This window comes from Falco rusticolus, chromosome 1 (genome assembly GCF_015220075.1).
Source record: "Falco rusticolus isolate bFalRus1 chromosome 1, bFalRus1.pri, whole genome shotgun sequence".
NCBI classification, from domain to species: domain Eukaryota; kingdom Metazoa; phylum Chordata; class Aves; order Falconiformes; family Falconidae; genus Falco; species Falco rusticolus.
The window spans coordinates 25,697,862-25,724,300 of record NC_051187.1 but is presented as its reverse complement, the minus strand read 5'-3'; the positions used below and the strand labels follow the sequence as shown (position 1 = coordinate 25,724,300).

Below are 26,439 nucleotides of genomic sequence, written 5' to 3'. Positions count from 1 at the left end.
TTTGAGATAAGCAAAATAAAACATTAGTGGAAGAGGAAGGGAAAGAGAGGGGAAGGATGGAAACAAGCAGATGCGAGCAATGAGACTGGATTTGTTCCGTGGCTAAGTGCTTATATTGCTAAGAGAAGTCCTTTTGTCATGAATAGCTGTTGTGGTGAGCAGCTCTTAGAGGGAAAATCAGAATAACTCCAAGGAAAGAAGTTCTCAGAGTGCTGTCTGCCACTGTGCACAGAAATAAGTCAGGTCTGAGTGTTTTGGAGAGGCACTGGTGTGATGATGGGGAGCTGCAGTGCTCAGCAGTGGGATGGAGAGGACAGGTCCATGCAGTGATAGTGCCCGGCAAAAATCCAGCTGCCCTGCTGCTGCAGAGGGTAGTGAGGGGTAGGTGCTGCTCTTGTAGTTAGCGCTGTAGCAACTGTGTTTCTAATGGTTTGCACCACGCTTCTATAAGGCTAGGTCATAAGCAGGGTGCTTGCAATGTTTTCCGGTTGTGATTTTTAATGGCCACTTTGTGCTTCCAATAAAATGTTCTGCATAACTGATCACGGGAGAGCCTTTTCTCTGTGATACTGTACCTGACGGGGAGTTTGCAGATGGGAGCAGACAAGGGTCTGTCTGTTCTTGTTTGTCCTGTCCAAAAGTCACCAATGCCAAGTGATCCAGCTGGAGGAAGTAAAGTATATCTGTGTAGCAACTAATGGTGAGGTTTTATGTCTGGGGAAGCAAATCGGAGAGTGATAAACTGCCTGGTTGTTATCCCATTAAGTTGAAGTACTGGGGATGTATGGAGGGAAGATAAGTGTATAGCAAAAGGTGGCTCAGCTCACAGATGCTATGGAGTAGCTTTCTTGAAAGAACAAGTGAGGGGGCTCTTGGTTTGGGTCTGGTTTGTTTTAGCCCCTGGCTTCTTGGAATAAATTACTGAGATTTTTGTGCCCACCACCACCCCACCCCGCTGTTTGAAGCTTTGTGCAAGGCTGGAACATGCTTCCTTTGTCAGAATGTGTTGCTAATGTAATTCTTCCTTTATTTCAGCAACAGCGAACTGTTTATAGGCTGACACTGGTGAAAGCTTGGAACGTGGATGAACTCAAAGCCTATGCTGACCTGATATCCCTTGGTAAACCAGACTTCATTGAGGTCAAGGTGAGTTGCATGAAGCTACTTTATCTTTTTAATTAGTATTTTACTTTTTTCTCCCCATTCCCCACCCTCTGGTCTTAAACTTATACGAATAAATTCAATTCTTTCAAAGATTTCAGTGATGCATGAGGAACTTACCTCTTCCTTTTAATGTAATAAAGACTTACCTCTTCCTTTCTAATACCTTACGTGTACATTTAAAGTAGTCTTCAGTATTATGCAAGACAAGATTTGTACCAGCCAGCATCAGTTTCTGCCCAGCAGAATCATAACTCTCTGGTCTCTTTTGTATTTCTCATGAAAGCAGAAACTGATAAATGTAGATACTCCTTCTTTGTGTTAACCAACATTTTAAACAAAATATTCTGGGTCAGGCTTGTAGTTTGTGGTATTATTTTTTCCCATCCTAGTCTCAAATTTGCCGGAGAAGGTGATAAGGTGTGGTTTACTGATACGCTATTTGTCTGGCTGTGTGAAACAGGGAAATATTACCCTCTGGAACTGGAAGAGGTACTAACAGGAGCCCATGTGAGATACAGCAGGGGAAGGAGGTGCTTTATCTTGGACTTAATCAATTTAGTATATAGAGAATGTAGAAAAGGCACATTACGAAGTGCTCTGTGAAGAATCACTATCAGCATTTTCATCCAGCAAACTCCTCTGTGACCAGCACATTTACCTCAGGTCTGTATTTCTGCAGCTCTATTACTCCTGGACTTTTTTGGTTCTTTCTTCTTTTCCTTCTCTCTTTTTTTTTAACCTTTATTTACTGCTGCTTTGAAGAAAATGCCTGGAGTTTGCTGCAATTTCCGTATGAAACAAAACCCAGAGGTTTTGATATTGTCAGTGTTGAGAGGTCTCTTTATCTCTGAATGTGCTGCTGAAGTTGATAGCTTAATACAAAATAAGATTTTGAGTATGGTTTGGGGGAAAAAAACCTCAGCTTTACAACATGTATCAGACTGCTTTATATTCCTTGGGTAAAACTTAGCAGGAGGAGTGCTCCTATGGGGCCCTTCCTACCTTGCATCTCCTGACTCTCTTACTGTAGCCTGGCTGTACAAGATCCTTCCAGTGTGCACGAAGGGCAGAGACGAGTGTGCAGAGCAGCACGGAGTGTGGGGCTGTCAGTGTACGTGCTGTTTAGACTGCTCTGTCGTGTGTACCAATTTTAGTAAAATGAATCGGGTGTAAGTTAATGTTTCTGAGCACAGATTCCCCTGAGCACTCTCCAGGGCGAACATCTGCCTCCTCCAAGGCAGAAGGCTACTGTTCCCTTTGCCTGGGGAAGGATTCAGCCTCTTATTTGTGGTTTCCCAGCAGCGCAGAGCTAAGTTCTCCCAGCGGCTCTTCCCTGGCAAAATCATGCCTTGGGCTGCCAGGGAAATAGGTGAGGAAAGAGGTGGTCGTAGATGTACTCCTGGCACTCTTCCAGCTGGGACAGGCTACTGCCCACTCTGCTTCAAAAAAGTCATCTTTGCAGTCCAGGTGCTTCAAAGTGCTTGTCAGATCTCAACTAGTGATGACTTTTCTCTACAGAAGGGATATGCATTGAACACTTTGCCCTGTTTGCAAAAGTGTGAACTGAGGCAGAGAGGGGCTGTGTGACATTCCCCAAAACCCCATAGCACGGTAGTGTAGCTGGGGGTTCGGCCTTGCTGTGTACCTGCCAACACCAGCCGCAAAGGGGGTTCAGAGGGGTTGCAGGGCACAGAAGGCAGAGAGGTACAGAAGGAATGATGCACTGTCTGGCCACATGCTGTTGGGTGGGTTTGGGACTTTTGTGGACTGATACTGGTTTTCAGTTGCTGGGTTTTTTTTTTGTGTGGCTTGCTTTTTTTGAAGTTTATGCTGTTTAATATTACTTAAACTTGCAAGCAGGATGCCTTGCTCTAAATGCCGTATTTTCAGAAATTACGTATTTCAGAATTTCCAGCAGGTAAATGAACTTCTGCTGTAGGACGGAACTGTCTTTCGGGCAGGTGGTGATCCTGGCCAGAGCATGGTGTCTTCAAGCTAAGCAACAAAACAAATTGTGTCTCAGTTTCTTCCTCTATGAATCGTTCAGTGTTATGCCTAAACTGTGATCCTACAAACAGTCTGTAATTGGCATATGGAAAATCTCTTGTCTTTCCAATCGCAAGAGCAGTACTCGGAGAAACTAGAGTTTAAGCCTTTCAGAGGTTGCAGCATCTCTCTGCCTTGTCTCTGCTAGTTGTTGTATTTAGGCTGGAAGTGATGGGGGAAGTCTTCCCTTCCCTGGTTACAGCTCTCATTAAAAACTGCAGTACAGCAAATGTGAAATCACAACTTCATCATGATCTGTATACTCAAAGTCCAAAAAGTCTTCTACAGTTTGCTCTTTTTTCCAGTCTAGCAGAGGGAGGATGATTTCTCAGAGCTCTCAAAACCATACAGCGAGTCTGACAGCAGCTAAGCCCCGCAAGACAGAAGTGAGAAGCTGAGTACAAGAAAACACACTAATTCCTTTTCAGCTTCAGCAGCAGAAGTGAATTGTCAGGGTGCTGCTCCAGCTCTTTCACTAGCAGGCTCTGAAATAGTCTCCATTTTTTTCCATTTAATTGAGCTTTTAAATAGAGCTGTGCTGTCTTGTTATCTTAATTTCGAAGACAGGGAAGCAAGGTTCATATATTTCATGTAGGAAGCACAATGTTGCAAGCAGGATTGCTGGAGTGCCCATTTGTAGCAGGAACTGAACTGGTCTTACTGCTGTCTGAAACGAATGGTGCAACTCTGTTCCGGCACAACACAGGGGGTCTAAATGGCATTTCCATCCTTTGAAAAATTCATAAAACTTTGTGATGGCTTCCATGAAGCAGTGGATTTGCTTGACACCAGATTGTGTTTAAATAGACCCAAAGCTGGATGAAAGGTCTTGCTCACAGATTTTTGTATGAAAAGTTTTTATGTGAGAGCAAGGGGTTTTTAACAAGTTGCATTGCTTCCTTGCCTCTTTGGAGCAAGTGTAATGATCTAAAAGATGGGTGCTTGGTGCTCTGCAGAGGGGAAGTAGCTCACACTGAATATAGTATTAGCCCAGTCAGTGGCCTTATTTGTTTCACAGTTTCATCTGCCAGTTCCTGCTAAACAGCAGCGTTTCTAAAGCGTGGAAGATTTGGCTCTGTAGGGAGGCACAATGGCTTTCTTCTCTTGTTGCAGTGTCTGACTTTTGAAATGTGAGGGGCTTACATGGTTTCTCACTTCAAGCATGGAACCAATTTTTCACTTTTGGCCAGGAGTAAGTGACATGTTCTGGAGTGGCTGATGAACAGCTAGTTGTGTTGATGCGGGGTAGTGAGAGTGTCCACCCAAGTACCAACAAGAGAGGCTGAGAGGGGATGTTATCTGAAGGACAGCTTCCTTACTTGGCCATCCTTCTCTGAAGTGTTGATGGATTGCTGGTGGGGTGGTGTGCCCCCGTGCTGCTGGAGGTGTTCGTGTTGCTGCTGCACCTGTGCTTAGACCCTTACCCTGTGGTCTGACAGTAGTTATCCTCCTTTGCTGTGCACTTTGCAGACAGGTTGTTTTAATCTGATCATCTTTAATCCTGGCTTGCAAAGCTCTTGTCTAACACCCTACCCATGAGATCAACCTTCGCTTACAGCAGGATCACTGGTGCCATATGGCCAGTGCAGTGGTTTCAGAGGCGTCTCAGCTGTGCTGTTGAGCACGCTGGGGTTGAGAATACATCAGGGTGCTTTGTTGCTTCTGCCTGTGGGGGATTCTTCATTTGTGGGGTGAAGCAGAGAGACAGGGTCTCTGTCCCTGCGATGTTTGACTGCTCTGGAATAAAAGGAAGCAAATCTCTTTTTCAGCAAAGGCGAACAGCAGAAGCAGGACTGCATCACACAGCCCCCTGCCTAGAGCCTAGGAGTTTGCGGTTGTGCAGGCAAAGCATATGTAAGCAGAGTGATCGTGTAGATATAATCCCACAGCATTCAAAGTGATACTTCATACAATAGTACATAGGAGTTAAATTCTGACCCAAAGGAGGGTGGGTTGAGGTGTGTTCAAATCTAGCACTCAGTATCGCTATCAGTATCCCCTCTCATGCACTGTGTATTGATCTGCACTTGGAAAAAACTGCCAGTGTGTAGCTGCCCTTTCATCCAGCCCCAGTAGTTGTGGTGTCCACATGGTTTGTGACCTGGGGTTTTTCCCAAAAGACCTCATATTTTTGATTTAAAGTAATTTCTTGTGTTCCTTTGAGAATGAAGCATATTGAAGAATCTATTTGGCGTGTGAATAGGGCTTAGCATTTTGTTTATTTTTTTTCAGAACTCCAGTGTGACAGGTCAAAAAGGCAAAGACTGAGTCCTGCTCAAAGCAAATAAACTAAAAAAATATTGCAAGATACTGCAAAGCATCTGCCAGAAAATGAGGCTCATCTCAGCAGGGATTTCCTGGTTAAATACTTGGGATAAATGACGTTCATTTAAAATGAATGTAGCTAATCCACTGTTGCTTCAGAAAGGCTCACAGGGTGGAGTGGATAGAGATTTAGATTCTTGCAGGCCTTAATACTTGTTCTCATTTACATGAGTTATCTTACAGTGGTATAACTCTGTGGGACCCTATTCTTTCTCTTATTTAAGCCAATAGAAATTAGCCTTGATTACCCTTGTGTAAAACTCAAGTAAAGGAAGAAGCAGTGATGTGGTTATTAAAATTGATTCATGTTTGTTTATTGCATTAGTCTGTTTTAATGTCAGAATGTCACTGTCATAGTTGTACAAAGTATTTTTGGGAGTTGCACATTCTGGTTTTAAAATATCTTTTTTGCAATGTTACCCTCTTTAGTGTTAAAAGCCAGAGATTTGTGTTGACATGCAGTATTTTGCTATTTATATTCCTTCTTAAACCAAAGGGGCAAAAGGATTTTCCTATGAAATGTGAGCCATAAAATCATTGAGGTTGGAAAAGACCTTTAAGATCAAGTCCAACCATTAACCCAGCACTGCCAAGCCCACAACTAAACCATGTCGCTAAGCACCACATTTATGTATTTTTAAACACTTGCAGGGATGCCAGTTCCACCATCACCCTGGGCAGCCTGTTCTCATACTTGAACCACCCTTGCAGTGAAGAATTTTTTCCTAATACCCAACCTAAACCTCCCCTGGCACAACTTGAGGCTGTTTCCTCTTGTCCTATTGTTTCTTATCTGGGAGAAGAGACCAACCCCACCTCACTGCACCCTCCTCTCAGGTAGCTGTAGAGAGCAAGAAGGTCCCCCCTGAGCCCCCTCCTCTCCAGGCTGAACACCTCCAGCTCCCTCATGACACTTGTGCCCCAGCCCCTTCCCCAGCCCCTGCCCGGCTCTGGACACGCTGCAGCATCTCTGTGTCTGTCTGGGGGTGAGGGGCCCAAATCGGGATTCATGGTGCGGCCTTCCCAGTGCCGAGTACAGGGGGACGATCGCTGCCCTGGTCCTGCTGGCCACACAGTTTCAGATCCAAGCCAGGGTGCTCTTGGCCACCTGGGCACTCTGCCGGCTCAAGCTCAGCTGACCATCAACCAGCCCCCCCAGGCCCTTTCCTGCTGGGCAGTTCCCAGCCCCCTGCCCCCAGCCCGCAGCTGCCTGGGGCTGCTGTGACCCATGGGCAGGACCCGGCACGGAGCCCTGTTGAACCTGATACAACTGTGACACCAGCCCAGCCTGCCCAGACCCCCTGCAGAGCCCCCTGCCCCCCAAGCAGGTCAGCACTTCCCCCAGCCTGGTGTCACCTGCAAAGTGACTGAGGGTGCACTCAATCCCCTTGTCCAGGTCATTGATATTCATCAGGCCCTGAGGAACTAATTCCAGTTGTGAATGGAGTGTGCTGCAGGGTCACGCTGGTGCACCACAGCCAGATGAGCACATGAAAACAGAGCCTGGACCTCCAGTCACTGCAGACACATTGTGGCGCAGCTGGGTACACTTCTGCTTTAATTGTTGCTGTGTCCACACATCCCCTCCATGCTGCCGCTAGCTTTAAGGCTGTGCATGTGGGTCAAGTGTTCAGCCGCAAATACCTGGCTTTGCAGTTCAGACCGGGTTCTGCAGTGGTGAGGGAGATCTGGTTGCTCTGGTCAGAGCCACAAGTGGAGTGACATCCCTGGGGAAGTGGTCTGTATTTGCTAGAGTGAAGCTTCATCTTGCAGTTCTCAACAGTAGCGTGGCTTCTTGCCTGAGCAGAGCCTTGCTGCTTCTTTCCATCACTTCAGTTTAAGGTGGTGGGGGAGTGGGCCTACCTGGCTTGTCCTTTGTTCCAGGGCTGTTCATCCTGTGGTGCTGTCTGAGTGCAGGACTTAGGCAGAGCACAGATGAGAGCCATGGCATTGCACAGAATTTCAAGTCTTCATAAAATCAGTTTTCAACCACTTGAAAGCATTTGTACATGATGATTGCTCTGCAGATCCAGTGCAGCATCCTTGTGCTGAGCTCGTGGTGGAGGATAGGCTGGGTGTTGTTCAAAGCTCAGGATGATGTTCTGGGACTGCAGCTCCTGCTCGTAGTGTCTGAGACTGACTTATGGTATTAAAAAGACCCAGTAAATGACTGCAAGGAAGGACCAGAGGGAAGTATCTATCCCAATCTGCTTAGTCTTGTCATATTAAACAGTAAAGATTATTTAAGTGCTTAAAATAATGAAGAAAATGAGCTCTGCTTTAATGAGTTTTTAATTGCATGCAGCAAGCAGCGATTGCCCCACCTGTCAAAAAGCTATTCAGAATCTTGCTGCTATTCCCATCTGCATTTAGATGAAGAGAAGGTGAAGTCTCCTGTCCTAGTGCCTGCTATAAAATAAATCTAAGCGATGTGTAATTTCTATGCCTGAAAAAAACTCAAACTATTGACCAGTTAATATTCTCTCAACTGTGAGCCATAGGTCCAAGGACAAGACACAGAGCATGGATGGTCCAAGGTGGCAGAGTAGGCAGTGGCAGGGCTGCATCACCTCCCTGTCATGCTGGAGAGCCACAGGGCTGTTGAGCACTTGACAAGAGGTTGAGCACTCTGCTGGATAAATCCCAGTTGGCCTGGACTGCTGTGGAAAGCTGCTTTCAGGTGGATCCTGAGCAGCCTCTGCTGCAAGTTGCTCCTTTCATTATTAGCATGTGTGTGTGACAGAGGTAGGGACCCAGCTTGCTATTTCTGTTGATCCAGCTAAAGGTTACAAGTTACTAATATGTGCCTGAGGAGTTCAGCTTGACATCAATGGGGTTTTTTAGTGTTGTGCGTACACAGTAAGGCTTGATAACAGGTTTCATTGCAAACATAGGTGAATGATTAAATTTTGAGTTTTCAAGTGACCCTGCCACACACTTTTGTCGAAAAGTCAGTCTTTAGTCCAAGCCTTTGGTTTGGTACAAATATATGTGTGAAATTGAGGAGGTATTTTCGTATTCCAGCATTGGGCTTGGGTACAAGCGTAAGCCTGATGAAAACCCAAGGTAAAATGGATTGTTCTCATCTGGTTTTTTTTTGTTTCAGTAAAGGTTAGTATCCACAATAAGTGGGAACCACAGGGCATGGAAATTGTATTAGGCTTGTGAGGCTTTTAGATATGACCAGGGGAAGCTGCAGAAAAAAAAGGAGCATATGGAAACTGGCTGTGTGTGATGGCCCAGTGTTGCTGTGCTCAGCCAACAGTCTGTAATAATAAATTTCTGTCCACGGCCCTGAGTGCTTGCTTGCAGGAGAAGAAGGGCTAGCCCTATGTACTGCGTTTTGCAGCTGGGGCAACTGAGGCAGGGTAGCAGTGGATTGTAGCAAAGCAGGTCACTGGCTGAAAATTCACCTCCTGCCTTCCAGCCTAAGTCTTTCTAAACCTCCCACCTCTCCATGTGCTATTGCTCTTTACCACGGTATAAGGAGCAGAGTGATAAAATAAGTGATTTTAACAGTGGCCTTTTCTGTCTCAGTATCTATATGGCTTGTCTGTGTCCTGCGTTTCAGAGTTTAGCTTATACAGGAGGAGTTCCTTTGATTTCAAGTGAGTTGCCGAAGATTCATGGGCTGCAGTAGCACGGATCTGCATATTCCGTATGTGTGGTGCATCTGGAGAGCTGGTGGTAAATATTGGGGTTATGCTGCATAACTAACCATTTCCATTCCTGCTTTTCAGATTTAACTGACACAAATAAACCAATGTCCTTTGTTAAATCAACTTGAAAGCAATTATTAAAAACAACCAATGAGTCCAAATGCACTCCAATGAGGAGCAGACGTGCATGAAAGCTTGTGAATATGATTTGGACAATGCAGATGCTCAGATCATAAGCATTTTTATTGCAGAGAGTGCAATCTATCAACATGTCATTTGAGGCTTTTTATATTTGTTTTGGGTCAAGGCTGCCCCAGTTTTTAAACAGTGGCTCTGTCACTCAGCAGCTTGGCTGACACTTTTGTTCTTCTGTTAATTCACATGAGCATCAATTAAACAAATTTATAATTTGTGGGCTAGGAGTTAAGAAAATTCTCTTGTTCAGTAATTAAGTTGGGAAGCCTGGAGTTTCAGAGTTGAGAAACAAAGCACTGTCATAGTTAGTTCCCCAGTAATTTTTCCTTCGTAGTCCTGTGGATTAAAATGATTGCTGGTTGTCAAGATCTCCGGCAAGGAGCCAGATCACAGTGGAAAAAACGTGCTTCTTGCTGCAGTGATAATCATCTTGGCACAAGGCATTGCTTAAGTACAGTGTTGCGTGCTCGGCTCCATTACAGCAGCACAGAAATCCAGAGCATGCCCGGCGCTGTGGCTCTGTATTCGTACCAGCGTAACCAAGAATAGCTGAGATGATTTTCAGAAGGCTTCTGCATTTCAAGGTCTTTGGCCAAAGCTATGTGGCATGATTAGGATGCTAAAAGCACCCTTATTAAAGACTAATTAAGAGGCACCATCATTGATGCTGCTACTGCAGGGAAGTTGGTGTAAGAGCTTAGGGTATACAATAGAATGGTTTCCTTTTTTTAATGCTTGATGTCTTAATAACTGTCTTCGTGTATTACTGAAAAATATAACATGAGTGCCCTAATCAACTGTTCACATTTTTAAAGTGGTATCAGCACTGTTAATTAACTCAAATTTTAAGAAGTTGGGGAAGTTGAAAGCTGATGTGCTTTCATTTAGTGTGCTGCTAAGCTGATTTTCATTGATTTGTGCTTGTGAATTAATCATCCATCCGAGCACTTAGTTATTCCATTTGCTTCTCCGCTTTCTTTGCTTGTAAATGATATCTTTGAAGTTTATTAAAAGAATGAGTCATGTTGTAGCTTCCTAAGAATTTTCCCCCTCTGTAGTCATACATTTTTCATGCTGCTCAAATCATAATCTGTATAATGAATGCAGGGAAAATATTGCTATATGGAGCCATGTCTATACAGCTGAACTCTGGAAATACATATCCTATTATTTATGTGGCTGGCTGCTCTAATATAAGAACATTTAAAATCTTTTTGAGACTTTCAGAGCCGGGCTAAAAAAATTAACCTACATAGCTGTTTAGCGCTCCCCTGGCTTGGCTGCAGTTGTGCACAGTCAACCTGTTTCCACGGTGGCTCTGAGTTATGGTATGTGGCTCTAATATTGTTTGCATGGGCAGATTAATAGAGGAAGTCCCTCATAAATTTAACAGTGAGAAAGTAATTGCTTCCAAAACTTGTACAGTTTCTAATTAGCATGAGTCTGTTTCTTTTGTAGCCCTATTTAAGCACTGCATGATTCACCTTGCTCTAGTTTTAAGTATTTGCAAAGGATCTGTCTGCACGTGTCACGGTCAGCAATAAACAACTTAAATGTAGGTGAATTAGGTCTTGGGAGTGCAGCATCAGCTGGGAGCAGGTGCCATAAACATAGTGTGGATGCAAATGCCATTTAAAAGTAGTAGAAGTGCTCTTCACAGAGGAAAACATGAGAACGCAAAACATAATCATCCATAAAATTGTGTGCACTCTGTTTTAAAGACTGGTGCTTGATGGGATTCTGTGACTAGAATAAGAAATAGCTGGGCCAAAGACCAAAGGTGATGAAACAACCCAGCGAGGTAGAGAGGGGTTGGGCTTTTGTCTAGAAGAAAAGCTGTTTCTTGTGTGAATTTGCCCTTTTGGCTACCAGTGGATTTGTGACCTGGGTTGCAATACCACAGGTTAAACCACCTGGATGAGCCTTTAATGGATTTTATTTGGAAAGAAAGAAATAAGAAAAACACATGTCTCAGCAAGCCACGTACTGCTGAGCTAGTTTATGAGAATATTAATAAATTAAAGATGGAGCAAGGCAGTAATGAATTTGAGTTCATGGCTAAGACTAAATCAGTAATTCAGGAGGTTCAAGTGATCCAATCTCCAATTTAAGAGCAGCTGATCTCAAAATGATGAGGCTGAAGTTGGGTGGAGTGCTGTGTAGGAGAACTTGAGAGGCTGCATTCACTGACAAGTGATCGTTGCAGCGCATGGAGCTGGCGGCAGCAGGGGGTGGGTATTGCAGTGACCTGGAGGGGCTCAGCTTCTGCTGCAAATAAATCACCTAAACAAGCAGTGCTCATGTCTTGGCTTTGTGTAGGCACAGCAGGAACGTGTGTCCTGCTTTGACGTGCTCTCCTTCAGTCTGTGTGCTGTATTGGGTGTTTGAGAAGGGAGCTGGAGAAAGAACCCAGTATCCCTGCTAGCTTAGTGCAATTAAATCTGAGATGAAGGTGTCTTTTTGAACAATGTCACTTCTAAAGTAGCAACTAGTTTTGAGTCTTTTTCCAGAAAACAATCAGAAAAGCTGCTTCGCCGAAGGTTCCTACTCCTGCATGTTCACACTGGCAAGCTACAGAGCTTTACAGGCTGATGTGCGGTGGGAAGCTTCTCTCCGTGCTCTGCCCGGGGGGTGCTTGTAGTGCTCATCACATCAGTTTGCATGTGCTGGGTACTTCCCATGCCATGGACTAGTTGTGTTTTTTTATCGGTACAGATACAACGTACCAGTGTTGCATGACCTTTACTTCTGCCAAGTCGGGAGATCAGGAGCGATGGGGGCTTTGGGGGTGTGTGAGCGATGGTGCTGGCCTTTCAGCTGGCAGGTGGCATTGGGTGTGGGATCCGCAATCAGTGCAAATCAATCATTAAAAAAATTCCCTCTGTTTTGGGTGGACATTTGCCCTGGGGCCATTACTTCAGCTCTCAGCATTTCATAAAGCAGCACAGACTGTTTGTGGAGTGGTAGGATTATAGAAACTCCCCAGTTGTTCTGATGGCCCTTGACCAAAACACAAGCTGCTTTTTAATGTTATCAAGTCACTTCTACTCATCAGTAAACAATTAGGTTCTCCAGTGCACCAAACTGGATTTTTACCCTCCTTCAGTGTGTATGCAGGAGGTGCAGGCAGAGATGGACTTTTTTTCTGAACAGTTCTCAGTATTTACTGAATTAGTTTAAGCAAAAGACTGTAAGAGTGAAGTGAGCTGGAGGGAGTTTTTATAAATGCCTTTTTATTTTGGGGTGTTTCCTTGTGTACTCAGCCCTGAAAAATAAATCTGTGTGTTTACTGACTGTACTGGCTTTACTGTGCCAATGTTATTTTTTTATCTGGCTCATGGCCCTCGACATCCAAGGGGGATATTGAGCAGTTTGGACAAGTGTCCCCAGTTTCTATTCACTGGTCTGGAGCGCTGAATGCCTAGCAGTGGATGTAGCTGTCTTCTCCTGTAGGTGAGGTCTGGGGGGAAAAGCAGGGAGGAGCATGCTCAATATTTTCCTTAAAATGCTACTACCTGCCCCGGCAGGTGGGCAGCCTGCAGCCCTCCATGCAAACAGAACTGCTGGTACTGAGCCAGAGAATTAAAGAACTGTCTTGGAAATGGCAACTTGTGTTACTTTAGATGGAGGAGGTTGGGCAGAGTTCTCCACCTGGTTTCTAGAAGCATGTGGCCGCATGAGGCTTTGTGTTCATCCTTTCACGCCAGTGTTGAGGATCTTGGTGGAACCTGGAATCGCTGGATGCAGCAGCAGAGCCAGCAGCAAACCAGCTTTTGTGGTCTATGCTGTGGTCACCTCTGAACAGCAAGCTCATTGCTGAGCAACTGGGTTATTTCTGCCTCCCAAGGAATGAACGAACAACAAAGAGCAGCACCTACAAAGCCTTGAAATTTTCTTACAGTCTTGTAAGTCTTGTTAACTGGAAGTCAGAGGAGCAGTGCTGCCATGGAGAGGAGCAGACCAGAGGCGAGGCAGGCTGGGTTAGAAAGATGAAGCTCCAGCAGTGCCACAATGCTGTCCAGGGCGGCTGTCTTTCCTCCCCTACAGCTTGCCCCATGGCCTGTGCAAATCTTGTCTCCCTTTTTTCCAGGCTGTAAAAGGAGGGTAGGAACATGTCCCTCTCGAAGATGTTGACTTCCTGGCTTTGTTAAGGATTGTTAGGTGCTTGGCTACTGCACAAAAACAGCTTAGATGAGCAGAGGGGCAGAAGCAAAGCCCTGTTTTTTCTGGGGAAACTCTGTTTTTGAGCCCAGGGAAGATGCTTTTATCCCCATGGAGTTTTACGAGGGGCCAGAATGAGATTTATATGAATATTAGAGGACAGTGGCAGAAATCACAGCCTTGGCTTGGAAGGGGAAAGGTCCTTATCTCTGTGGCACATAGGACAGGTATCTCTAGAAGTGTCATGCTGACTTGTTGCATTGGATGTTCACGAGACTTTCTTTCAGGCATGTCGTGTTTTAAGACCAAGTGACTTATTCAAAGGGCCTTTGGTGGCTCAGGAGCAGCACGAACATCCTCTGTTTGCATGGTTTTAAAGCTGCTTTCCACAATAAGGACTAACCTGTGTTTTTTCTGCTGGAGAAGCCTAGGCACACAGTGGTTTGGTGATGGTCACTGAGGGAGAGGCAGATTTATTTCTCTCTCTTTTTTTTTTGTTTGTTTTTAATGCCATCTTCAAATTTGTTACCTTTCCATAAGATACAGCGTGAAGGGGAGGACAGAGCAGACTGTTGCCAGGGTTTGCTCTGACTGATGCCAGTGCTGCCCTGAGCTTGTGAAGGGTTAAGCTGACTCTGATTTCCGTATTTCTTTTCAGGGCATGACATACTGCGGTGAAAGCTCAGCCAGCAGCCTCACCATGGCCAACGTCCCCTGGCACGAGGAGGTGGTGCGCTTTGTCCAGGAGCTGGCAGACCTCATCCCCGACTATGAAATTGCATGCGAGCACGAACACTCAAACTGTCTTCTGGTAGCTCATAAAAAGGTGAGACTGTCAGGGTGCGATAGCGGCACCATATCTTCTTGGAAGTGTTGTACAATTGCCTTGTTCCAATACATACTCTCTCTAGAGTTAGCTGGATATTTTCTTGGGGGAAAAAAATGCATTAGCGTATATTGCAGAGCATGCTGTGGAATAGTTACTGAAGCCACTACAGGTTGCAGCTCTTCGTGGTAACTCGCAGCATTCCCATGGATCCAGACAAGAAGCAAGTATCTCCTGTGCTTTGTCACACTCGCTTTGCATTTTGAGAAAGGCAAGAACAAATCTTGCTTAGGTGGGTCAGCTGGCTTTGTCTTGTTTCTGTATTTTCATGATGATTTTCAGTGGCATAGACAGCTTGCTGAGAAAGTTACACCAGAATAGGCTAGTGTTGTGCTTTTCCTCTTCTGCATCTTCGTGATGCCTGCTAGAACTTTATAGAAATTTATAGAACATCCTTCCCTTTAGTCAGAGTTAAGATAATGTGTATTTCTTCCTTTGGAGAAATAATTTTGGCAGAGTTAACAGAGGATGTTTTCCTTTTGAACTGGAGCTGCCTTTCTGCAAAACTCTTTTGCAGGACAAACGAAGCAGCTAGAACAATTACATGCGTTCTCCATCTTAATGATGGAGAAGAAGTAGTGGTGCTGCCTTGTGACACCAGTCCAGCGTCCCTTTATGCAATTGGAGTGCCTCACAGGCCAAGCGTGTTTCAACAGCCTGTGTGGAAAACATTTTGTTTGAAACTTGGGTTCCTTCTTAAATACCATCAACACAATTTGAAATAAAGTGCAACTCCAAAAAAATACTAGATTTAAAGGATGCTGGATATGAAAAATATCAAGTACAATTTTGCTTTCTGAGCTTCAGAAAAGCTTAATAGAAAGAATAAAAGTGTTTAATAATGTGCTAGCTAGGCAACTAGTGGAGCAGCTACTTATTATGCTAATTGTGATGATCTTTCTCTTTGCATATTCTTTGCTTGTGGTTGAAGTCACGAGCGCTCTCATGTCCCTTGCTTAAATGGGAGCTGCTTTTAGTGAGTGGTGGTGTAGGGATTTCCATGGGAGCTGATTCACAGTACGTGCAGGGAATAACTAGTTAAAATCGCCATTTGCAAAAGCTCCAAAACATTTTAAAGCCACATTTGAGCATTATTAGAATTTCATTGTTGAAAACTTCTGCACAGTTACAAAACTGTTACTTGCAATTTGCAGTTTTATGGGAACAGCTGTAAAAGAGCAGAGGAAAATGGGATACCTGGCACTATTTTTCTTTTAATTCACCTTAAAGTTGCTTTATTTAAAGTTGCTTTATTTACAGTCTTGTCTTGGTTGTTGCCACTGGCAACTGTGCCTGAGCAAATCCTTGATTGCAAAATACTCTTTTCCGTTCTGAAGTGAAGGGCCCAGGGAAAGAAAGGAAACAGATTGCCACCGAACTTCTTGATGCATAATTTAAGTAACACTGTTAGTAACAAGAATAGATTGATACCGGCCCAGGAGGAATTCAACAGCTGCTTTGCTTTCCAAAGCCATTAGGAGAGGGTGTCTTTTGGAAACAGTTTATACTCAGTACTAAAATAACTAATAAAAAATAAATTTATTTCTATTACATTTAATTTTGAATTTCAGGCTCCAGTGGAGAATAAAATTTGTCAGTGTATATTATTTGCAGCAAACCTGTACTCTGGGAACAGTCAAACTAGTGATTAATTGCAAAATCAAAGGTATCTTAAAAAAGTTAAGGAGTTGCAAGAAGATGGTAATAAAAATCATTAGGAAATGTGATTTATTTCACTGTGTTCTTCTAGGTCTGAGTTTTGAGGTGGTCAGTGCTCATATTAATTTTAAATGCCAATATTGAAATGCCAGCCTGTATAAAAAAGTTGAAAATGTCAGAGAAATAATGCTGCTTGCTTGCAGCCACTGCTTCCTGATTTATGGAGAGTCGTTGATGGGCATATGCTTACCTGATGAGTGATAGTTTAGAATGTCGGCTCTGATGTCTCTTAAGCCCAGGGATTTAGGTAGAAACAGGGGATTTTAGGTAGAGGAAACTGAAGTTTGTACGTTTGGTGTTATTTTCTTTTCTCGGGAAATCAAGAGGTGATACAGAGACTAGAGCTGTTGCATTTTCAGGATACCTCAGTGTCTCAAAGAGTGTATTATTGGGCTTCCAAGTCTCTTCCCACATACGCGTGCAGGCACATGCACCCTGCTGACCAGGAGTGGGTTCCTGGTGTCTGAGTCTTTCTGCAGTTACAGGTGAGGTGCTTGTGAGAGCCTTCAGGACTTGGTGAGTCTCAGGACGTGAGATATGTCCCACTTCACCGCAAAGAGCTTTGGATCTGGCACTCCTGCGCTATCCCAGGAGACCTTAAAAAAAATCTCATAACTTGAAACCTTACAGTAAAATGTTTGTTTTCCAGTTACCCTTCATAGAGCCTAAAAAAATAACACAGAGAATGCCTGTGCCTCACTCACCATAACCTGAGAAACCATTAGTTACTGGTATTTCCACTTTTTTGTTGTTGTTTTTTGGTGTTTGTTTCCAACTGGGTGTCAGCTGCTTGAGCCTGAAGGACAAGCAAGGAGAGCTAGGCTTGAGTGCAGCCCTTCCTTGGCTTGGTCTGGGCTCCCATGGGTGGGAGAGCTCCTCTTCCCTGCCTTTCCTGCATCTTCCTCCCAGCTTTCTGCTCCCCTCCACATACAGGTTTCCATCTATTCTTGAGAGGTGCCCAGTGTGTTTTGGTTCCATCCTTTCTGATTCTGTGGCAATAGGGCTAAGTTCTTGAGTAACTGTTTCTTTGTAGCAAATCCTATAAACACCACGGTACAAAAACTTAATTTATTACAGCACTGTTGAACTAATGGCTGAGATACTGAGACAGCAGCAGCTTTATCATTTAACAATTAATTCGAGTAACCTTTTCCAGAGAGATGTTAGGCGCTGTTTTTCCTGGATTGTAACCATAAGTGTATCCTCAGGACAACCATAACAAGTGCTTAAGAAGGGGGAATGTGCTGCAGCTGCCTTGCAAGCAAAGATTTTTTTGAGTGAAAGTTAGCATCTTAGTAATTTATAGACTAAACCCCTCTGCCTTGGTCTGTTGAATTTGCTTTGTGTTTACCACTTTCTCCATTGTGTTAAAACGCTTGCCTGCCAATTCTCTTCTATTACATTCATTTAAATATCTACCTTGCTTTTGCAAGTGGGTTGTTTTCCAGCTACATTCTCCCTGTTGCTTTACAGCCACAAGTTTCTCGTTAGTTCAGTTTGTATTGTGTCCTAGCTGCTCGCTCTGGTCCTTAGCAAGTTTTCTAGTAGGTGTGAGGATCCCTGCCTCTCACCCGTGATGCTGGGATTGATTTCTGTGTCAATTAGCTATGCGTGGCACAGGGAATAGTTCTGAAATCCCATTGCTTTTTGCTGTCTTTGGATGTCTCACTTAGCAGGATGAAATGAAAGGCTGGTGGGTTCAGAAGGGTGGCTGCCATTGTTCTTTTTTTACCTTAATAAATGGGTACACCTGACTTCCAGAAGCAGATCCAAGTCCATAGCCTGGATCCAGATGTTCCCTTGTGGTGTGGAGGCAGTCTTGTGTCCCAAACCTCCCTTGCCTCACCAGTTGGATTATTTCCCTGGTTGACGTGGTCTGGGTTAGCACTGCATTCTCCAGCATGGCAGTGTGAGCCTGGCATCCACAAAATGACCCAAGGTAGATGATTTTAGGAAGGTCCTTGTAATCATTTCATTTCCATAATCAAAATGCAGTGCTGAGGTTACACAGGGTACCTCCGAGGCAGGTGTCGTGGTTAGTTTGAACTGAAATGAGTTGGGAGAAGATAGTAGCCTGACCGAAGGTGCTCATCACTCTCCATCAACGAAGAAATCTTCCCAGCAAAGAGGGAATCAGCCTTTTCTTTCCCACCGGGTTTTCCAGCATGGCCTGTGTCTGCACCATGGAGGCTTGGATGGGACATGAAGACTTCACGTGCATCCTGGCTGCACTTGCAGAAGGCTTGAGAGGTTGGGTGAAAGGCGTTGAAGTTGTTCCATGCTGAGCATTTCATCTATATTTAGGGAGGAAAAGGAAGCACTTAACTACCAGCTGCAGATTGACTAACAAGGGTTATATTACAGAAAAATAGTCCATCACACTTTATTTCCTTCCTGCCTTGCAAATCATTCGGAGAGCATAAACTGTTCTTGTGATCAAGCATCCCAGATCCAGAATTTGGGTCATGTTCTCTGCCTGCTCACCCATCAGTTACCCTGTACCTGTGACAGCGTTACTGTGAAAGGGGGAAAGCAAACTGGAGTTGCTGCTTCAGGTCACTGAGTAGATGCCACATCCCTGTGTCTGCAGCAGATGCAGGGGATGACGCTGCTCCCCAGCTGAGGACAAGGTGTCTCAGTAGCCAAAGAATAGCCTTAGTGCAGGCATGAGTACGAGTGTTACGTTTCCTGAAGGTTTTTTCTTTCCGTTGTCTCCTTCCAAATAGGAAGGTGGCTCTGCTGTGCTTGATCTGTTAGTTATTAAAAGATGATCACAGTTGTGCTGAAGTAATCCATTTTTCATCCACTGGAATTAAAACTGTCTGGTTGTAGCCCTGGCTTAATTGGCAGATGAGATGTTCTGCTCTGCAGTGGGTAGGGATTAAAAAAAAAAATCTGCAATAATGAATCTTTTTTTTAGACTAACTCATGCGAGATTAGATATAATAAATAGAAGCTAACGAGTTGCAGAGGACTGGTCCCACAGGCATGGGGCCATGCAGCACTGGTGGGGGACGGTGCCTGCTCAGCTGCGCAGGTCGGGTCAGCGTTGGTTTCGTGTTGCCTTTTGGTTTCACTCTCTTGAAAAACACAACAGCGGATCCCATTTCCAGGCGTTCTAGTTGCCAGCTTTAGAAGGTGTTTCATCTACTGTAAGATGTCTGATTGCTAATGAGCACTTATTTAATTCACTGAACATATAACTGCAAGGCTACTTTTTGTTCCCATCTAAAATTGATGGAAACTTTCGGTACTGTTAACTGTTCATAGATACTGTCTGCAACGTTGCTGAGGAGTTTAAAACTCTGTTGTTCCCAGGGCTTGGTGTCCCTGCAGATTTTCATTTAGCCCCATGGACACAGCATGTAGTGAGACTTGCCTCTGCATGCCCCTGTGCTGTTCTGTTGCATGCATTTGTAACTTAATAACCACCTTAATCTTTATTTCTTCCCCCTAAAGCCTGAGGTTACAAGTGGTAATTAAAAACAAAAGATTTTAGCTTTTTAACAAGCAATATGACCCTGTTAAGATTAATTATTCTACAATATTTCTTCTTTTCCTGAGTGACTCCATTTCAGTCACTTCCACTGTCAAACAAAGGGAGCCTTAAATAATTGTGAGCCTTAATTAGGTGAGAAACTGTGTGTAATAATTCAATGAATTATTTGTTTGACTTGGAGAGCTTCATACTGGCAGGTGGTGAAAATAGTCATCGCGGTTGCATAATGTAAGTGCTTTGCACTCCCGTTATATATGATCTGTTTAATAATACCCTGTGTGACAGTGTAAAAGCTGTTTTGTTTATTGCAATGATGGGCAGCCTTCAAATTTAAATTCAGGAGCTAGGATTTGAGCCATCAAGATCATCTTTACAGAAGCCTTTTTTGATGTCATGCCCGGAGAAGTGGCTGGTGGTGGAGACCAGCAATTGAAGACCAGCAGCTGAAAGCTGCTGCATTGCAAATCTGGAGTGGTAACTAATTCCCAAGTAACACATTTGACACGGCATTACCCTCTACTTGGGCATCTCCTGTTTTGTGTACCAGTGGTCTGAACTGCTTATAAGCCAAATGACTCGGAAGTGGAGTGGGAAGATGTGATTTTATTTTTCAGAAGGGGAATCACAAAGGTAAAGACTGGCAGGTCAGTCACAGTGAGAGCGGGATGAACCTACCCCCCCAGCTTCACGTATGGCCTCAGCTGCTGCAGTATTTAAATTCCTGCTGACTGCGAGAGCCCAGCTGCACCATCTAGATGGTTCATGAGACTTCTGTCTGTCCATTATAGAAAAGCCAGATGTGTACGTTAGCCCACTGAATGTGTGGATGTGGCTCATAGAGGGATTCTCCGCAAGCTTTGTGCTGTTCCTTTGAGACCGACGTGCTGTAGCAGACCTGGGGTCTGTAAGTGTCTCCTGGTCTCTTTGCTGACAATGAAAATGTAAGAGGAAATAAAAGGGATGTTGGGTGTTAACTACTGCCCTGCCACATGGCCAGTTGCAGCCAGTATGAAAAGTAGCCGGGACGGATTTATTTTTGCATATGTGGTAATATGTATTTTAATATATACTATTAATATATATTTTTTAATTTATATATGAAGACTTCATGTGCATCCTGGCTGCATATATATCAATATATGTTAAAATATATATTGTTAATATATAGTTATATAGATAAAATAAAAAATATATAATAAATAACATGTATCCCTGCAGATTGATAAAACTTGTGGTGTTTTGATGCTCCTGAGTGGTACCAGCTGCTACCACGGCTTCTAAGGAGAGAAGCATTTCTACCACAGATTTTTTTTTTCTTTTAATCTCAAAATACCATTAATATAAGCCCTGTAGTGTGGGGACAAGTGGTCTTCAGTGACCCTGTGGGCTGTGAGCTCACCTGGCTTGAGATGGACAGTCTGCACAGCTGGCAGGAGGCTGTGTGGATACTTGAAAACAAGTTTTTGAATTTCAGGACCACATAGTTATGTAAGCATGGAATTATAAATACATCTGCTTAAGACCTGTGTGCAAAGCCACTCTCCATCTCCTGAGGACAATGCTTTTCCTTAATAGCAAAAGAATGTATTTAAGCTCAACAAAGAAAATATTTCAAGGAAAGCCACTGAAAAACAGACTGAGGATATCCTGACTGCTTCTCCAAAGATAATTCAAAGATAAGTTTTCTTCTCAAGAAGGAATATAAATGGGATGTAGTATTGGGCCTGTTTAAATCCCTCTGTGTTTAAATGCTCAGGCTCCGCAGGGACTGTAATGTTTGATGGACTGTGAATGCATTACCTCCCGTAAAGTCTTTGTGCACAAAACAATTTTTTTGTTGTTGGTTTTCTTTGTTGTGTTGGGGTTTCTTGGGGTGGGGTTGTGTTGGGGTTTTTTGGGGTGGGTTTTTTTTGTGAAAGCAACCCCCTGCCTGCAACACAGAGCATGCAACACTGACTGCATCTTGCAGCCCTGGCTCACCAAAGCCATGGGCAGCAGCACTGCTGTTGGCACTTGAGGGTTGGTTTGCATGTGGCAGCCAGGAAAGGGCTGTGAAGACAGTGCTGGATCCAGCCACTCTGTGGGGAGAGACAGGGAGCAAGGCATGCCAGCAGCACAGAGCCCCCGTGTGAGCTGTCAGCTTGTGTTGCTTGGCTGGGATTTCAGTGCTTAGGCAGGGGGAAGGACTTAATCATTTCTGAATGTCTAAGAGCAGAGCTGGCAGTTGGGTTTAATTTGTTTTTCAGGATGGGATGTAACTGCGGACTAGGAAGCGTCAGACCTGCTGGCCTTACAAAAGCCGAGTTGCTGAGACTTGCTTTTGCAAAATGCTCCTTTAATGTCTCATGCTATGTGCAAACCAAAATAAGTGTTGACTGAAACATTTGGCAAAGACAGGTTTTAAAATGCTGGAAACCATAACTAAAAAGGCATCAGAGGAGCAGTGGGCTTTCCCTGCCCTCCTGTATGATGCTACGCCAGTTCTGTGCCTCCCTGCAACTGAAGTACATGCTGTTTTCCCTGCTTCCCACATTACTTTTTTGTGTGGTCTTTAAAGCAACGTGTAAAACTGCCGTGTTTAACTATTAGACCCTGTGCATCTGCCTGGGGAAGAATCTATTTGTTGAAATACTAAATCTTCGTGTCCTCAAGTAATTAAAGAGTAGTTGTTGCAAGACCCAAAGCTCTGCTTTCTCTTCCCAGTTCTTCCCTCTGCTCCTTGGGGATGCTGCGTTGCAACACAGCTCATCACACAGAGAAACACAGAGAAAGGTTTCCTGTGGGTCGTCTCTGCCTCGGGGACAGCCTCTGTCCTTCCAGCCCAGGGTTTGCTCTGCAAGGATGAGGTCTGCAAGGAGCCACAGCAGGCTTTGCCCCACTTCTAGGTTTTATTCTCTTAGGTAGCCCATACTGTTTAGTCCTTTCCTGAAAATACATTCATATTTTTGTGTGGAGAAAGATCAGAGTGAACGGATGAAGAGGAGCCACCCCATTTCAGTGTGTTTTTCTCTGAAGAAAATATAACATTATCCTTGTTTAGGACAAACTAATTGATTTTTGGCTGACTTCCATTTTTCAGTGTTAGCATTTCATGTGTCACTGTCTCTGCCTCTCCTCTATTTTATCCCTTTGCATAAACCTCGTGTTTATTTCTCAGCAGTTATGCATGTCTGGAGAAATGTAGTAAATTGTACTACTATATTGTCCTCAATATATGCATACATTCCTCCCTCCCCCCCAAAATTGCTTATGCAAATATGTTGATAAGAAAAGAAATATGTAGTGTGGCTTTTCTCCTCCATGAATGTTGATGGGTTTCTGTAGCAAGAAGCTTCTCTCTCTGCTTACAGCATCATTTGGAGCTGCTGTAAACCTACTACAAAAGATAATTTAAAGAAATTTCCTGTTTGTATCCACTCTTGGGAGTTGTAAGAGAAAAGGGAGGTGTTAGCCATGCTCTGTTGGTGCTCCCAGTTAACTTGCCTCTCTATTTTAGTCCTTGCTCCCGGTTGTCTTTGCTGTATATATACTAGTTTTGCTATAGACTGTTAGAGGGGCTGGCGATGTCCATGGACAGCACAACCCCACGTAGGTAGCTCCATCCTTTTGCACCATTGCCTTGTGGCTCCCCTGGGTCCAGCTGTCCCAGTCCAGGCAGAGGTGTGTAACCCCTGGACACACGTCCCCAGTCATGGTCCAGCATCACACCTAGATCTGCTTTTCTGGGCTTGAAGGCTGTTATGAGTTTCCTCATTTTCCCAGCATTAACTCCTGCTAGGGGCAGAGCTCCTTGCCCTGGCTGTGTGATCTGCAGAAATCAGGCAGGTTTTGCAGTGCTGTAGGGAGCAATTGGTGATGGGACCATGGGGACTGGAGCTTGGGGACCAGAGTGAGGGACTCTGGGAGCATGAGCTCTGAGGGAAAGGCATGCCCTGGCTCCTGTATCATCTCGCTGCTCAAGTAAAGTGCCCTCAGGGTGGGCAAGTTTGCCTTTCCAGGCAATGCAGCTTGGCTTCAGAGCCAACTGAAGTAGCTTTATTACTTTTTTTTTATGATGTTAGCTTAAAAAAAAAAAAGTTTCAGCCATTTATCTTTTGCCAGTGTGTTTATCATCTTAAAAGACTTAACCAGGTAGTGAAAATTTCAATAAAAAACCTGACCACATTAGTCTGAAATAACACTGATGTTTAGTATTGGCTCGCTGGTTATATGAATGTTGTGAAAGTATTTTGAGTCTTAAATCTTTTGTTACTTATGAATAATCACAAAATGGTTAAAATCCAATCTATAAATCTTGTGGGTAATTGAGGCTGTTTTCCTGCACCCCATCTTTGTCTATTTTTTTTTATTCCTCAGCAGAAGTAATTGCTTTCCATGACACACTTAAAGGATTGCTCTCATTTCTTCGTGTTTTATAGCTCTGCTATTGCAGCACTGAAAATATTTAATATTATTTAATCTTCTTTTGTAATGAATCCCAGGCAGCCTTCATTTGGTTGTTCTGGTGGGAACGGTATCGTCACCTTGGTCTGCAGCAGACTGCTCTTAGCCCTGATGGCTTTCTTCAGTCCCAGGAGCTGCACGTTCAGATGGAGTCAAAATTAAATAGCTTAAAATTTTACTTTGGTGACCTAGCCAAAGTTCAGGACACAGAGCAATGCACATGCATATGCAAACCTGGTGGGTTTTATCCCCAGGAAAGCATACGTAGTGCTTTATGCTAAAGGGAGTGAGTGATGAGGGGAGGACAGGGCAGAGGTCCCTTCCTGCCGCTCACTAAGCCACCTCTGTGTCCCACCTTGCTCAAGAACCCAGCCCCAAAAGCTGGTGGGCCTGGGCCCACTGCCTTCAGGCCAGCTGCATCCTTGCTCGCTCTGCTGTGCTTCCTCCGGTGGCCTCTGAAAGCTTAGCTGCCTGACTGCAGGGGATGGGGACTTTCAGGGGCTGGTGTTGGAAGATCTTCGGTTTTCTTTCCTTCTGCTGCTAGTCTTGTCAGAGGTCACTAACTCCATGGAAGAGCAGCTGATGTTGGTGAGATACAGCCACAGCATGATACAGTGGGGAGTGGAGGATGGCGGGGGGGTGGGGAATAGTTTGCTTCTAAAAAGAGAGAAACCATCTGATTGTGTCCCAGAAACTCATGTCAGACTCATCCGTGTGCAAGACCGCTTCTGCCCTTGGCTGGGCAGTGATAGTGTCATACTGATGTTGAAGCTGCTGTGGATGATGAATGCCAGCACTGATGCCGGCCCATTCATGGGATGGTGGTTTTTTACCCACCCATTGCCAATTAAATCAGTTGTGAGTGCAGCTGCATCACCATTGACTGGTTTGACCAGCAATGGTCTGAGCAGGGCTGCTTCTAGGAATACTTCTCAATGTCTCCTGCAGGTAATAGAATGCTGTTTTCTTGCAGTTTCTGACTTTAAGATTCTGGAGAGGCAGATGTCAATGCCACTATTCGGGTTGGGGATGGTGGCTGCAGTCCATACCCTTGTTTCAGCGGGTCTGGGTGGCACCAGTATCTCCTGTGGCTTTGGTGCTCTTGCTGAGCTACTCTTGACCACAGGGTTAACAGCTCATTGCAAGCTCCCCCTTCCATCCGGAGACTGGAGCATGCCATTAGCTTTCAAGGAAAGGGGCTTTGCTGAATTACCTATTCAGCTGAGTTCAGATGGCAGCTTTTTTGTTCTTTATGTGCTAGGTTTCTCTTGGTTGGCCTCAAGGCTATCTAGGGACCCATCCGACCTGTTAGGAGTGCTCCATACCCATTGTGGGAATAAGCTCAACAGCCTGTGTGCTGAACAGCTCTCCTGTGTGCCATGTGTGTTAAAAGCTTTGCTGGATCCTGTGGGTTGGTTGGTGGGTCGTGGGCCTCCCCCCCCACCAAGTTTGCATAAGAATTTGCTGAGTTAGTGAATCAGATCTGGGGGGAACAGGTAGTCCTATGCACGGTGTGTGAACGCGTCACCAGCACCTCCACACACACTGTGAAGGAAGTGCAAGTCTCCTGAGCCTGGATCCTGTTTGGGACCTGCTGCTTTACAGGTGATGTGTTGTCTCCTCTATTGCTTTACTGGTGGCTGCACACACTGGGGAGGCTGTGTTGCCTCAGTGAAGCATGGCCTCCACCTTGGCGTATAAAGAGCGAGCGTTGGGCAAGTGTATTTACCGTGAGACTTGTTCCCCACTGTTATGACTCTGCAGTCTGATATCTCTGCTCCGTGTGGAGAGGATGACTCCTGCAAGAATTCATTGTAATTATGCAGGCAGCAATAGATTAGCATTAGCAATGTTTGACTGCAAAATTTTGTGAGTGTCAGCATTTTTTCCAACCAAAAAAGCTTTTAGCTCTTGGGCAGAAAGTCAAGTGCCATTTTAAATCCATAGCCATTATGTTTTTGAAAAAAACAGGGAGTCAGTCTTCCTCTTTTTTTGGGGGGGGGGTGGGGGTGGGGGTGGGGATGAAATGCATAATAAGCTCTTAGTTCAGATAAATCCTGCTTGAGGATTCAGTCAAGGATGTTGCTAAATTAGCAGAGCAGGTCTGCTAGACAAATGCAGCTTCAGCTTGTCAAAATAAACAATATTTTAAAATTCTCGTATGGAAAGAGGATTCGTGTCCTTAAACTTTTTTTATCTTTCCCTGTTCCCAAACACAGCCCTCTTGCCCCTTTCAAAGAACCAAATCCATGCCAATCACCACAATACTCTGTGCACACAAGGCTCTGGCACTGCTCCTGTTACCATTTTGCTAGGCTGTGGGTGTCTGGAGTCAGTGTCAC

At 44.5% G+C, this 26,439-nt stretch overlaps 1 protein-coding gene across 5 annotated transcripts in view; it reads left to right on the top strand.

Annotated features, from left to right (window-relative positions):
* TYW1 (tRNA-yW synthesizing protein 1 homolog) overlaps positions 1-26,439 on the top strand; it is a 106,732-nt gene that overhangs the window by 76,033 nt on the left and 4,260 nt on the right. For 4 of the 5 annotated variants that reach the window (XM_037375135.1, XM_037375133.1, XM_037375131.1 and 1 more), the window contains exons 14-15: positions 1,036-1,146; positions 14,209-14,376. In XM_037375135.1, coding sequence (XP_037231032.1) covers positions 1,036-1,146; positions 14,209-14,376 — 279 coding nt within the window. Of the gene's footprint in view, positions 1-1,035; positions 1,147-1,624; positions 1,828-14,208; positions 14,377-26,439 lie in introns of those variants that run through there. The other variant, XR_005102223.1, reaches the window with a different exon arrangement.